General features: G+C 31.2%; 2 protein-coding genes across 2 annotated transcripts; one reads left to right on the top strand and one right to left on the bottom strand.

Moving 5' to 3' along the window:
* Nucleotides 1–1,163: 1,163 nt before the first annotated feature.
* Nucleotides 1,164–4,209, top strand: LOC139891351 (E3 ubiquitin-protein ligase MIEL1-like). The gene is made up of 11 exons (XM_071874309.1): nucleotides 1,164–1,374; nucleotides 1,922–2,009; nucleotides 2,149–2,205; nucleotides 2,280–2,312; nucleotides 2,382–2,459; nucleotides 2,537–2,580; nucleotides 2,679–2,719; nucleotides 2,882–2,964; nucleotides 3,040–3,131; nucleotides 3,200–3,311; nucleotides 3,831–4,209. The coding sequence occupies exons 1-11, from the start codon at nucleotides 1,325–1,327 to the stop codon at nucleotides 3,957–3,959; spliced, it is 807 nt and encodes a 268-aa protein (XP_071730410.1). The 5' UTR covers nucleotides 1,164–1,324; the 3' UTR covers nucleotides 3,960–4,209.
* Nucleotides 4,210–5,823: 1,614 nt separating this feature from the next.
* Nucleotides 5,824–8,100, bottom strand: LOC139888242 (uncharacterized). The gene is made up of 4 exons (XM_071871265.1): nucleotides 8,046–8,100; nucleotides 7,834–7,930; nucleotides 7,531–7,710; nucleotides 5,824–6,099 (listed from the first exon to the last, which is right to left on the bottom strand). Exons 2-4 carry the CDS (start codon nucleotides 7,900–7,902, stop codon nucleotides 5,824–5,826), a joined length of 525 nt encoding a protein of 174 aa, XP_071727366.1. The 5' UTR covers nucleotides 7,903–7,930; nucleotides 8,046–8,100.
* Between the last annotated feature and the right edge of the window lie 3,427 nt (nucleotides 8,101–11,527).

The raw sequence follows: 11,527 nt of genomic DNA, 5'->3' as shown, positions 1-11,527 counted from the left end.
ACTTGGGAATGTTTTTGGTTGAGATCAATGACACAACTCATTACTTATTCTTGTGGACTAGAACCCGATAAAAGTCCAACATCTATCTATGAAGATAATGCAGCTTGCATAGCACAAATGAAAGAATGATATATCAAAAGTGACCGAACAAAACACATACCTCCTAGATTCTTCTCATACACTCAAGACATCATTAAGGATAACTAGATTGAAATGATATATGTTCAATCCATCAAAACTCTGCTGATCTTTTCATCAAAGCACTTTCAACTGCTATTTTCAGAACGCATGTTCACAATATTGGCATGAGGCAAGTTCAAAAGATGTAACAGCTCAGCAATGTCTACTTGAGGGGGAGTCAACTATATGCTGCACTCTTTTTCCCTTAGCTAAAGTTTTTATCCCACTGGGTTTTTCTTTGGCCAAGGTTTTTAACGAGGCAGTAACTTACAGTTGATCTTTAACAAACAAAATTGCTATCCAAGGGGGAGTGTTATGATAATAATAATAATTGTGCAAGTATGGAACTACAATAATGCAAGTATGGATAGTCAATTTTGGTACAATTTTATAGTCAACTTGGGGTCACTTCCATAGTATCTTTTTGTAGTATAAATACCCATGAGTTATGCTTGTAAAGATGGACCATTTCTCACACTTACATCCATAGTGTTTCTTCCTTTCTCTCTTTACTCATATATTCTTGTTCTTAAGATTTTCAAAGTCTATATTCAAGAACCAATCCACTAAAGGTAGTTATAAGCCTACTGAATTATAACAAAAACTAAATTTTACTTACATGTAGTGAAAAACTAAATATTTAAAGAAGTTATACTTCATTTATTTATATTTATTTTGCTATATATATAATGGCCCTATAACAGTATGTATGCTACTTTTTCATTATTTGTTCGAGTACAACTAAATCAATCTTTTTTACATTTCAAGAAAAATCATTCCAATCCATCGAATAGTTAAAAATCACAAAAACAAATGACGACTCAACAACCGTCGATCTGTGTAACACATCCTATTGGCCCATTATTCGGCGGATGTGGGATCACTGACCTTATCCACTATTTCCGACGTTACCATCCACCTTTTTAATATATTTTGTTGCCTCAATTGTGGGCAATGCATGCATTAGTATATTGTAAACTTATAACATTTTTTAACTAAAATATTTCGTTTATATATATAAGTAGTAAAGTTCTTGAAACTTGTGTCCAAACATCTCATATCAACAACCTATTCTCTTCCCAAATCAGGAAAGTTTTGTGTGCATCCTTTTATTATCCCATCTCCCTTAACCTAGCCAGCCTCCATGGAAGGCACCAACGATGAACGTTTAGTTTTTGGGAAGATGGGTTACGGGTACGTACCTTAACTTTTGGATATATTACTTAAATGATTTTTTAAAAAATATCAACATAATACTAGTTAGATCGCGTATATCTGAATAAATCCTTCTTCGTAATTCTTCGTAATAATCTGAATAGAGAAAACCTTATTAGTTTACAAGTTAGTTACTTACATGTTTTAGTACATCTACTATATCTTTATCACTTTATGTATGTTATATGTAGGATATCCATCACTATTTTTTATTAATCCATCAAAGTTGTGTCAAATTTATGTGTATGGTACAATTTATTAATGCACATGTTTTGTGGATTTATTTTATAGAGGGATTATAAATAAATTATAAATTGGCTTTACAATTTTAAGTGTCTGGAACCAGATCAATAAAGCAATATGAAGCTAAATATTTGTGAAAATGTTGATTTTTTAGGTAATATTTGTATGAAAAAGTTAAAAAAAAATCATTTTTACAGAAGTTAATGAATGCAAGATGTGTATAGAATAAGATCAGCTAAAGAGCTACACATTACTTATGAATTTATGATGAAATTTGTGTTAGATGCAAGCACTATAGAAGAAGATGTATGATTCGAGCTCCGTGTTGTAACGAGGTTTATGATTGTCGTCATTGTCACAATGAGGCTGCGGTACGAAAAACTAAGTTTTTCATGTCGGTTTATTTGTTTTGGTTCTGTAGATCTATAATTCTGTATCGTAGTTGAAAATAGTTGTAAGTAATGCGTTCTTGTATGTTTGTGTTTTGATGATAATTGTTTATGATTTCAGAATCTGTTAAAAAACTGGTACGATCGCCATGAGCTTGTTCGGTCTGATGTGAAACAAGTAAGTTTTGTTAGTTTCCTAGTTTTATAGATGATTCAAGTCTTGAGCTAAACCGAATTGTATGTTTATTGCAGGTGATATGTTCGGTTTGTGATACAGAACAGCCGGTATGTTTCATTAATTCGATTTATATAGATTGCTTAATTAAATTGCTGACTCATTTCATTATGATATAGGTTGCTCGTACTTGCACAAACTGCGGTGTCAATATGGGCGAATACTTTTGTTACATCTGCAAATTCTACGATGACGATGTATGAAACAGAACAATATATATTGTATATTTTACGATTACTTTTTTTTGTAACTGATCTAAATCATTATTTTGTAGGTTGACAAGGGTTTGTTTCATTGTGACGATTGTGGCATCTGCAGGTTCGTAAACTAACTTCAGAACAATCATCTTTACATCTTTGTCATTCGTTAGATTTTTTATGCGTTATTCGATTTACATATCTTATTTTCGTGTTCAGAGTCGGTGGCCAAGATAATTTCTTCCATTGCAAAAAATGCGGTATGTGTAGTGATGATTTTTGCATTATGTTATGTAAATATGATAAAATTAGTGGGTCCGGCTGGTTGGATAACAGGTTAAAATGGGTTCGGTTGACCCGAAATACTTTTTTTTCTACTAGAATAGTATAAATTTTATAATGTGGAATTGTTGAATTCACAGGATCCTGCTATTCTATCGGTTTACGTGATAACCATTCATGCGTGGAAAATTCAATGCGGCATCATTGTCCGATATGTTACGAGGTTTGTATCTTTTGTCTTTTTCCCTATGCCCGGTTTGAAAACTGTGAAACTTGATTGCTATCGCTATGTCTACAGTATCTATTTGACTCGATGAAAGACACTGCTGTTATGAAATGTGGTCACACGATGCACCGTGAATGTTACAACGAGATGATAAAGAGAGACAAGTAAGCACTCATATGATTACTGTCAAAAAACAAACTTTATATTAACTTTTTATTGGCGTTTTGAACAGATTTTGTTGTCCGATATGCACCAAATCGGTAATGGATATGTCTGCAACATGGAAGATGATAGATGAAGAGATTGAAGCTACTATGATGCCTGATGTTTACAGACAAAAGAAGGTACTAGTATATCATTAAATCATTTTTTAATTTGAAATTTTCATTTTACCGGTTTGAGAAAGGAAAAAAAAAAAAAAAAAAAAAAAAAAAAAATCAACCCACTCTCAACTAAATGGGTCAAATTTTCTTCACTTAAGTAAATGGGTTAAATTTGATACACTTGAGTAAATGGGTCAAATTTGCTACACTTGAGTAAATGGGTCGAATTTGCTAACTTAAGTAAATGGGTCGAATATGCTACACTTAAGTAAATCGACCAAATTTCTACACTTAAGTAAATCGACAAAATTTGCTACACTTAAGTAAATGGGTCGAGTTTGCAACACTCAAGTACATAGTTCGAATTTGCTACACTTTAGTAAATGGGTCGAATTTGCTACACTTAAGTAAATCGGGTGAATTTGCTACATTTAAGTAAATGGGTCGAATTTGCTACACTTAAGTAAATCGGTCAAATTTGCTACACTTAAGTAAACGGGTCGAATTTGCTGCAGTTACTAAAAGGGCCTGAAATTGCAGGTTTGGATATTATGTAACGACTGCAATGACACTACAGAAGTTTTCTTCCATATAATTGGACAAAAATGCAGCCATTGCAAATCTTATAATACCAGAACGATTGCACCTCCGGTTCTACCTCAAGAATGACCACAACGGTGGTCGTAACTTGTCTTCAACATGGGTTGATTCATATATTTATATATTCGTTTTATGGGTGAGATATGAACATTTTATTACAGTACCATTTTAATAGCTGGACACACATGGTTTTGGAGTGCATTAGAAAACATTGTTTTCGGTGAATTCTTCTCCACTTGCGTGGATTGAAGTAGCTCTTACTAAACACATTTTCTTCCTTGTAACATACATCGTTAAACTATCTTTATGTTTGTTTGCATATTATCATGTAATCGTTAAGAGCTGTTTTAAGCAAACTCGTTTGACAAAACCATTTTGACTCTTTACCCAAGCTCAAAACAGCAGAACACCTTCGACACAAAACCGTATGACCCTTTACTAATAAGACTATAAAGAGATAATATATCTTGATTTTGACATAAATGTCTGTTTTCTCATTCGCTCATCCTGCAAATTTTGATGAGTTCCTATGAATATTTTCGTCCTGTGAAGTGGGATCCATACCAACTGGGGTTCAAATAATTCCATACTGATATTATATATAACATTCGTGATTGTAATTTGGATGCATATGAATATTGACAAGTTCCCCATACAGACCCACATTTCTCTGTCGTTTAATGGATATGATGGACTATATAATACTATATAATAATACCATATTATAAATTGAGTACCAAAATACGTAACAAAATATTCTCAGATATCACCAAGGTTTTTAAAATCTCTAATCAGCGATCAATCGATCGGCATCTTGGAGGGATTAATCTGGAATTAATCGAATATTGACTAAGTTTGACTTCGACAGAAGTTGACCACTTAATCCCTACTTTGACCAATTAATCCCGATTTGTGTTGACCAATTGATGGCTTTAACCGATTACTCCCCATTGACTGAGGATTAGACCGATTAATAGATTTTTAGTGAATGTAAGAAGAGAGAATAAGTTGAATCCATCTGTCAGAAACTGTATACTCAAGCCTACATTTAGGCCTGCATTATTTAAGCATATTTAGCATTATATTATTCAGATTCTTTATCTTTGGATCATTACAAACATAATACCCAGATATTAAAGGCCTGTTCGTTGCTGTATCTAACTTTGAAAATATGAAAACTTGGCGGAAACAATGTTTGTCACAAACTATTACATTTTCAAGAAAAAACAACTCGGATTACAAAATTATGTAAACAACAATTAGACACTGTTTTGATACAACTTTTAAGTGAATATAGCAGCTATGGAATCCCCTTTTTCTAATACAGTCAAGATTAATATACCTTTCAGTGGTGTCATGTAAGTATGTAACAACTGCAATATCATTGGTTCAAAAGACACTGTTATATACTAATTAGGCCAAAAGATTACACTTTATGCTTCTAAAATAGAAGTTTTTAACATCTTATAGCATATGATTAACCTGGATATATACATCCATTCATACAAATCAATGCACACAGTGCCTTATTTTGTTAATGTAGATACATTACACACCATTTACCATTTCTTGACTTATATACCAACAATTATGCACATAATGCATTATATACACGGATTACATAATTACACACACAGATCAAAACCCACACCTAGAATGCTTTTCTAACCTGATGTTTGTGCAGTTTGGTTTAGGCATGACCAAGAAGAGGTAACCGGTTTAAAAGCCGATATCTGAACACGAATTACTTCGTGAATTGCGCCCCGATAAAGCACGTCAAGAACTTCCTGTTCTTTGGTCATTGCAAGTTCCATTAACGAAGTCCTTCGGGAAATCGACTCATCACGCAGCCTAAATCCATAAGCCCATAAATGATTCCTTAAAACAAATGCAGTTGCAACATTTATAAAATAGTAGATAAATATAAAAAAGGCTAAACGGATGAATATTGTTTGCTTACTGGAACTCGAAGCCACGCAATACAGTAATGCATACCAGCCAAATTGAGTAGCACATGAAGATTATCTTTAAAAAAGAACAAAACAATATCCCTGAATCCAAACTGCATAGCGTTCATGTTTTGCATTGCAACCAAATAATGATTAACCTCAATGGATTCAGAAGATATGCATTGATCCAAATATGCAATTACAGCATCTGCTTTACTAGCCATTTCATGATGCTTATTCACATAAAATCCCCTCCATCCCTGCAGTTACACGTAAATAAAACCGTCAAAAGCATAATGAAGAATGAATGACCGATCAACACGCAGTACTTAAAGACTCAAAATTTAGTTACTTTCAATTTACGCTCAACAAATTTTCGTATGAATCTATTGGATCACAGAAGCGTAACTAGATGAGTTAACAAGTAAGTATGAAATATTAATTTAGCATAACTAAAACCATATTACCATTTTATAAAACAATTAGCTTTGTGATGCAGATAGGTCTGCAATGAAACTACATGTACATTTACTCAATAATCAATCTTTATGAACTGCATCAAAATACCTTTTTTCACAACCATAGCATAATTATAAGGATGATCATTATGGGCGATTCTAAGCACAATGATGTGGTGTCTAGTAGGCATGAGCAAAAATCCCGAAAAACCGAAACCGAGCCGAAACTGTACCGGTACCGAATTTGAATACCGAACAATGACAGAGCTCCGGATTCGGTTCTTGGTTTTGAGACAATTCGGTTTCAGTAGAAAACGGTGTGGTATCGGTTCAGTACCGGGAAACCGAATTGAATACCAAAAAATGGAATTGCAGAAGTTTAATCAACCCGCTTCTTAGTTCTTACTGATCGACACACTACACCATATTTTACTAAATGTATCGGACCCATATTAATATTATACTTCTTTCAGTTACTACGAATGTTAGTTTTATAGTTTATACATAGCAGATTGTATATAGTGAACATTACTACAAGAATTATAAACATAGTAAATCAGATTGATTAAATTTCAGCTTCAATGAGGCTTAATTTATTAGCTACTAGCAACAACTATTAGTTACTACTTACTGCAAACTAAAAATCAAAATCACGTAGTCATACGTTAGATATATATACAGAATAGTAACAAAAAACTGAAAGTAAGAGCTAATAAAAACTGTATAGTTAGTACTTAATTCGACCCTTTTGTATAGTTCACGAACGGAAATAGACAGAAAGTTTCACATATTAGTTAACCAAGGCAATTTTCGGTACCATATGGTACTATACTGATAATACCGGTACCAAACCGAAACCAAAACCGCTTTCTTAAATCGGTTCGGAATTCGGTTCTTGAAATTGTGCTATTTCGGTTTCGGGATTTTCGATTTCGGTATGTTTCAATTCTGCACCGGTACCGATCTCATCACTAGTGTCCTATGACACCACTAGATATGTAAAAAAATTTAGGATTTTCAGGATTTATGGTACATAACACCACTAATAAATATAATCATAGGACACAATATATTTTTACGATTTATAGTTTTATAGTATGATCCTAAAATTTTGATAATTATGTTATAGAAATTTAAAAACAATAATAATAAATCAACATCATCCTTCATAACAATTTAATTTAACAACCCTTAAAAATAAAAATTCCACAAGAGATACAAAAAAGTATGAACCTGCAAATTGGAGTGGAGATGCAGTTGTTGAAGATGATGGGGGTTAAATTCAGGAACAAGATGTTGATGATAATCTAGGGCTGGCCATCTATCTTTACATAGACCTTCCCATATATAATCACACCCACATAGCTCCCGCCAAAATCGACAACAACTTCCCAACGCACATATATCCAATACCTTCATCCCCAATTAAAACAAACAAAAAATGATTATTGAATTCATAATAATCTTTAATTAATAAACGAAATTAACATAAAAATAAAATAAACTATGCTCCGTATTGAATAAAAGGGACCTAACCTGAAGTAAAGATGCGATTTTGAAAGCAATATCGCTGGGAACAGAGTTATGTATGGACTGATTGTTCATCTTTTGAATTTGTTTATTTTTTTCCCCTCTTGTTGAAAAATTGAGAATAAAAATAAATAATAGTAAGAATTAAGAAGAAATGATAACGGAAATTGGAAAAAGGAGGGATGGATGTTAACAATCAACCGTATGACACGTGACACCTGAATTTCGGGTGAGATTGCGTGGAACTGTATCGCTTTACATACGTAACACTGTTTCCAATCGTGTAAGTGACATCAAAATCAAAGTCAAGTGATAGTGATGTACTTTTTTTTTTGGTGATGTGGATTAAATTTGATGGTTAAATTTGTGAATGGGTGATGTGGTAAAATATTATTGGTAGTTGAGTATAAAATATATTAATTAATAATATATAAAAATATTTGAAAAAATCTGATTGGCTGACACACATTTGACACACAAGTCAAATTCTCGACTAACGCCCCGGGCGTCAAATTTTGACGCCGCGTTAGGGGCGTAAAGGGCGTCAAATCTGTTGCCAAGTGGGATGACGGGAGTATTTAGACGCCGGGTTATATACAGTCTAACAATTTAATTTCCATTAATGTTATTTATATTTATATTTATATTTATATTTATAGTTATAGTTATTTTCAATTTCCAGTAATGTTATTTATTACTGTACTTCATTTCATTTTTTTTATATTTATACTAGGTTTTAGAGCCCGTGTGTTGCACGAGTGTATAAAAAGTCGTGTAAAAACCGTAACAGATTATATCATTTAAGTATGTAAATAACGAGGGTAAATAAACGTTAGAGCATGTGCGCTGCACATGTGGATAAAATAATTGTCACCCCCCCCAAAATAGGGCCTAGGGTATTTGTGACTAATTATATCAAATCACAGTTGTATAAACGAGAACGACTCTATATGAGACGTTTTGAATAAAACATTTATTAATAAAACAGCGGAAGCATTAAAAGTTTTACATCAAATTTAAACTGAAATAATAATAATAATAGTCTTAATGCAAAGTAAATGTAATGAAATGAAGACTCCATGTAGCAGCATTCAATTCATCAGGTAGCAATCATGACAATCATCTTATTCGTCACCTGAGACAAAACATGCTTAAAGTGTCAACGAAAAAGGTTGGTGAGTTCATTAGTTTATCAAAATCAATCATTTCCGTTATAATAATAGGCCACAAGATTTCAGTTTCATAAATATCCATACAATAGCAAGTGTATAAAAGCATTCTATAAGTTGTGGGCACCCGATAACTAGCCTTAACAAGAGTGTGTACCCCTGAGTTATAATAATATTTGCACCGAATCAAGTGCGTTACGTTAACCTCGAAGTACTAAACACCCGTTCTTCTAGTTTAGTAGTGACTAGAACAACATCTGGGTGGGGGTGTAAGTCCCCGATAGATCTATCTTTAGGATTCGAGCCTACCAGTTCAGAAACCAATAGTTAAAGTTACCAAGCTAGGGGATTTTTGATTCTAACCCACGTAGAATTAGTTTTAGTACTTGTGCCTATTTCGTAAAACATTTATAAAACATCGCATGTATTCTCAGCCCAAAAATATATATAAAAAGGGAGTAATGAAACTCACGCATATAATTATTGTAAAACAGTTAATAAAACATTTGCATTATTCTCAGCCCAAAAAATGTAAAGAGTAAAAGGGGAGCAAATGAAACTCACGCAAAATCAGTTTTAGTGTTTGTATTCATTTCATAAAACAGTTATAAAACAGCGCATGTATTCTCAGCCCAAAAATGTAAATTGTAAAGCAATTAAAAAGGGAGCAAATGAAACTCACCTTAAATAGCAGTTGAAGTATTCCACGCAAGAAAGGAAAGTAAAGCAAGTAAGTAACCGAGATATCAACTAGAAGTAGTTCTTTAAGAGAGAAATGAGAGATTAAGGTGTAAGTTTGAAATGAGAAATGTATGTGGTATTTATAGTTGAAAATGTTAGGTAAAAAAAAAATTAAAATAAAATAAGTAAATCTTAAAAGTTAAAATAAGAAAAAGTATTTTGTATTTTTATTAAAAGTAAATCTTAAAAGTTAAAATAAGAAAAAGTAGTTTGTATTTTTATTAAAAGTAAAATCTTAAAAGTTAAAATAAGAAAAAGTAGTTTGTATTTTTATTAAAAGTAAAATCTTAAAAGTTAAAATAAGAAAAAGTATTTTGTATTTTTATTAAAAGTAAATCTTAAAAGTTAAAATAAGAAAAAGTAGTTTGTATTTTTATTAAAAGTAAAATCTTAAAAGTTAAAATAAGAAAAAGTAGTTTGTATTTTTATTAAAAGTAAAATCTTAAAAGTTAAAATAAGAAAAAGTATTTTGTATTTTTATTAAAAGTAAATCTTAAAAGTTAAAATAAGAAAAAGTAGTTTGTATTTTTGTATTTATTTATTAAAAGTAGATATAGTTTTGATTTTTTTTTTGTATAAAATTCTAAAAAAAATTTGTTTAATATATTTCTAAGAACATTTAACATTTTATTTCTATATTTGTTTAATTATTAAATACGAATTTTATATAAAAATTATTATTATATTTAGTTTTTATAAAAATTAAAATTTATGATTATTAATTTATAGTTTTTATTAGTTTTATAAATGTTATAATATTATTTATTATTTAGTTAATTATATAAACTATTAACTAAATAACAAAAGTAATATAAATATTATATATATATTCATTGATGTAATTATGTTATATTATATATCATAATCTTATTTATAATATTTATAATTATATTATTTATTTTAAGCGTATGTTTATTCGGTCAACGTTAAATTTATTCGTATATAACAACTCTAGGTATTTTAGTAAAATCGGAAGTTGAAAAGTGAGGGTTGTTATAGTACCTACCCGTTAAAAGAAATTTCGTCCCGAAATTTAGTTTTTGCCATTACTCGGCGTTGTTCGTACCTAGACGAGGATATTTACGTTTTATCTGGTCTTCACGTTCCCAGGTAGGTTCGGGGCCTTTCGTGAATTCCAACGGATAGAATATTGTTCTGTTTCATGCATTTAAATAATACGAACCCTAATTTCTTACAGGTTCTTCTATAAAGTGCATTTTATCATTAATGCGGAGGTTATCTAAAGGATTAATAAGAGTGTCATTTGACTAGGTTATCCTCAAAAGGGATGATGGTGTTATACGAGCATTTTAGTAAACTGAACACATGAAATGTGTTATGAATAGTATTGAGCTTATTTAAAACTTTGAGTGTTTATGTCACAATATTAGGGTAGACAAAACAGAGAGTAGTTCATGAAAATTATAGTCATGAAGTTTGATAGAGATCATCATTGTTTACAACAAGAATATTGTAATGATGAATATAAGTTGAAAAAATAAAGTTTTATCACTACTGAATAATATGGATAAAACGATTTGATTATAGGAAGCGTATAAACGAAGCTATTGTAAAAGAGTGAATGAGAAATTAAATGTTCGCCTTAACTTTTGACGTAGTCACGATTGATTTCTGGAATTCAAGGGATTAAAGGAAATCTTCATAATCCATAAGATTTGATTCTCCGGTAATTAAGGAATTTGAAATTTTCTTTGATTAAATGAGGTGAATTGCTTCAATTGCTGTGTTTGGAATTTTGCTATAAATTAGCTTCTTCCGTTTCATTATCT

This window comes from Rutidosis leptorrhynchoides, chromosome 2, assembly GCF_046630445.1.
Source record: "Rutidosis leptorrhynchoides isolate AG116_Rl617_1_P2 chromosome 2, CSIRO_AGI_Rlap_v1, whole genome shotgun sequence".
NCBI classification, from domain to species: Eukaryota; Viridiplantae; Streptophyta; class Magnoliopsida; order Asterales; family Asteraceae; genus Rutidosis; species Rutidosis leptorrhynchoides.
The sequence above is the reverse complement of the archived record's forward strand: the minus strand, read 5'-3'. Positions and strand labels throughout refer to the sequence as shown.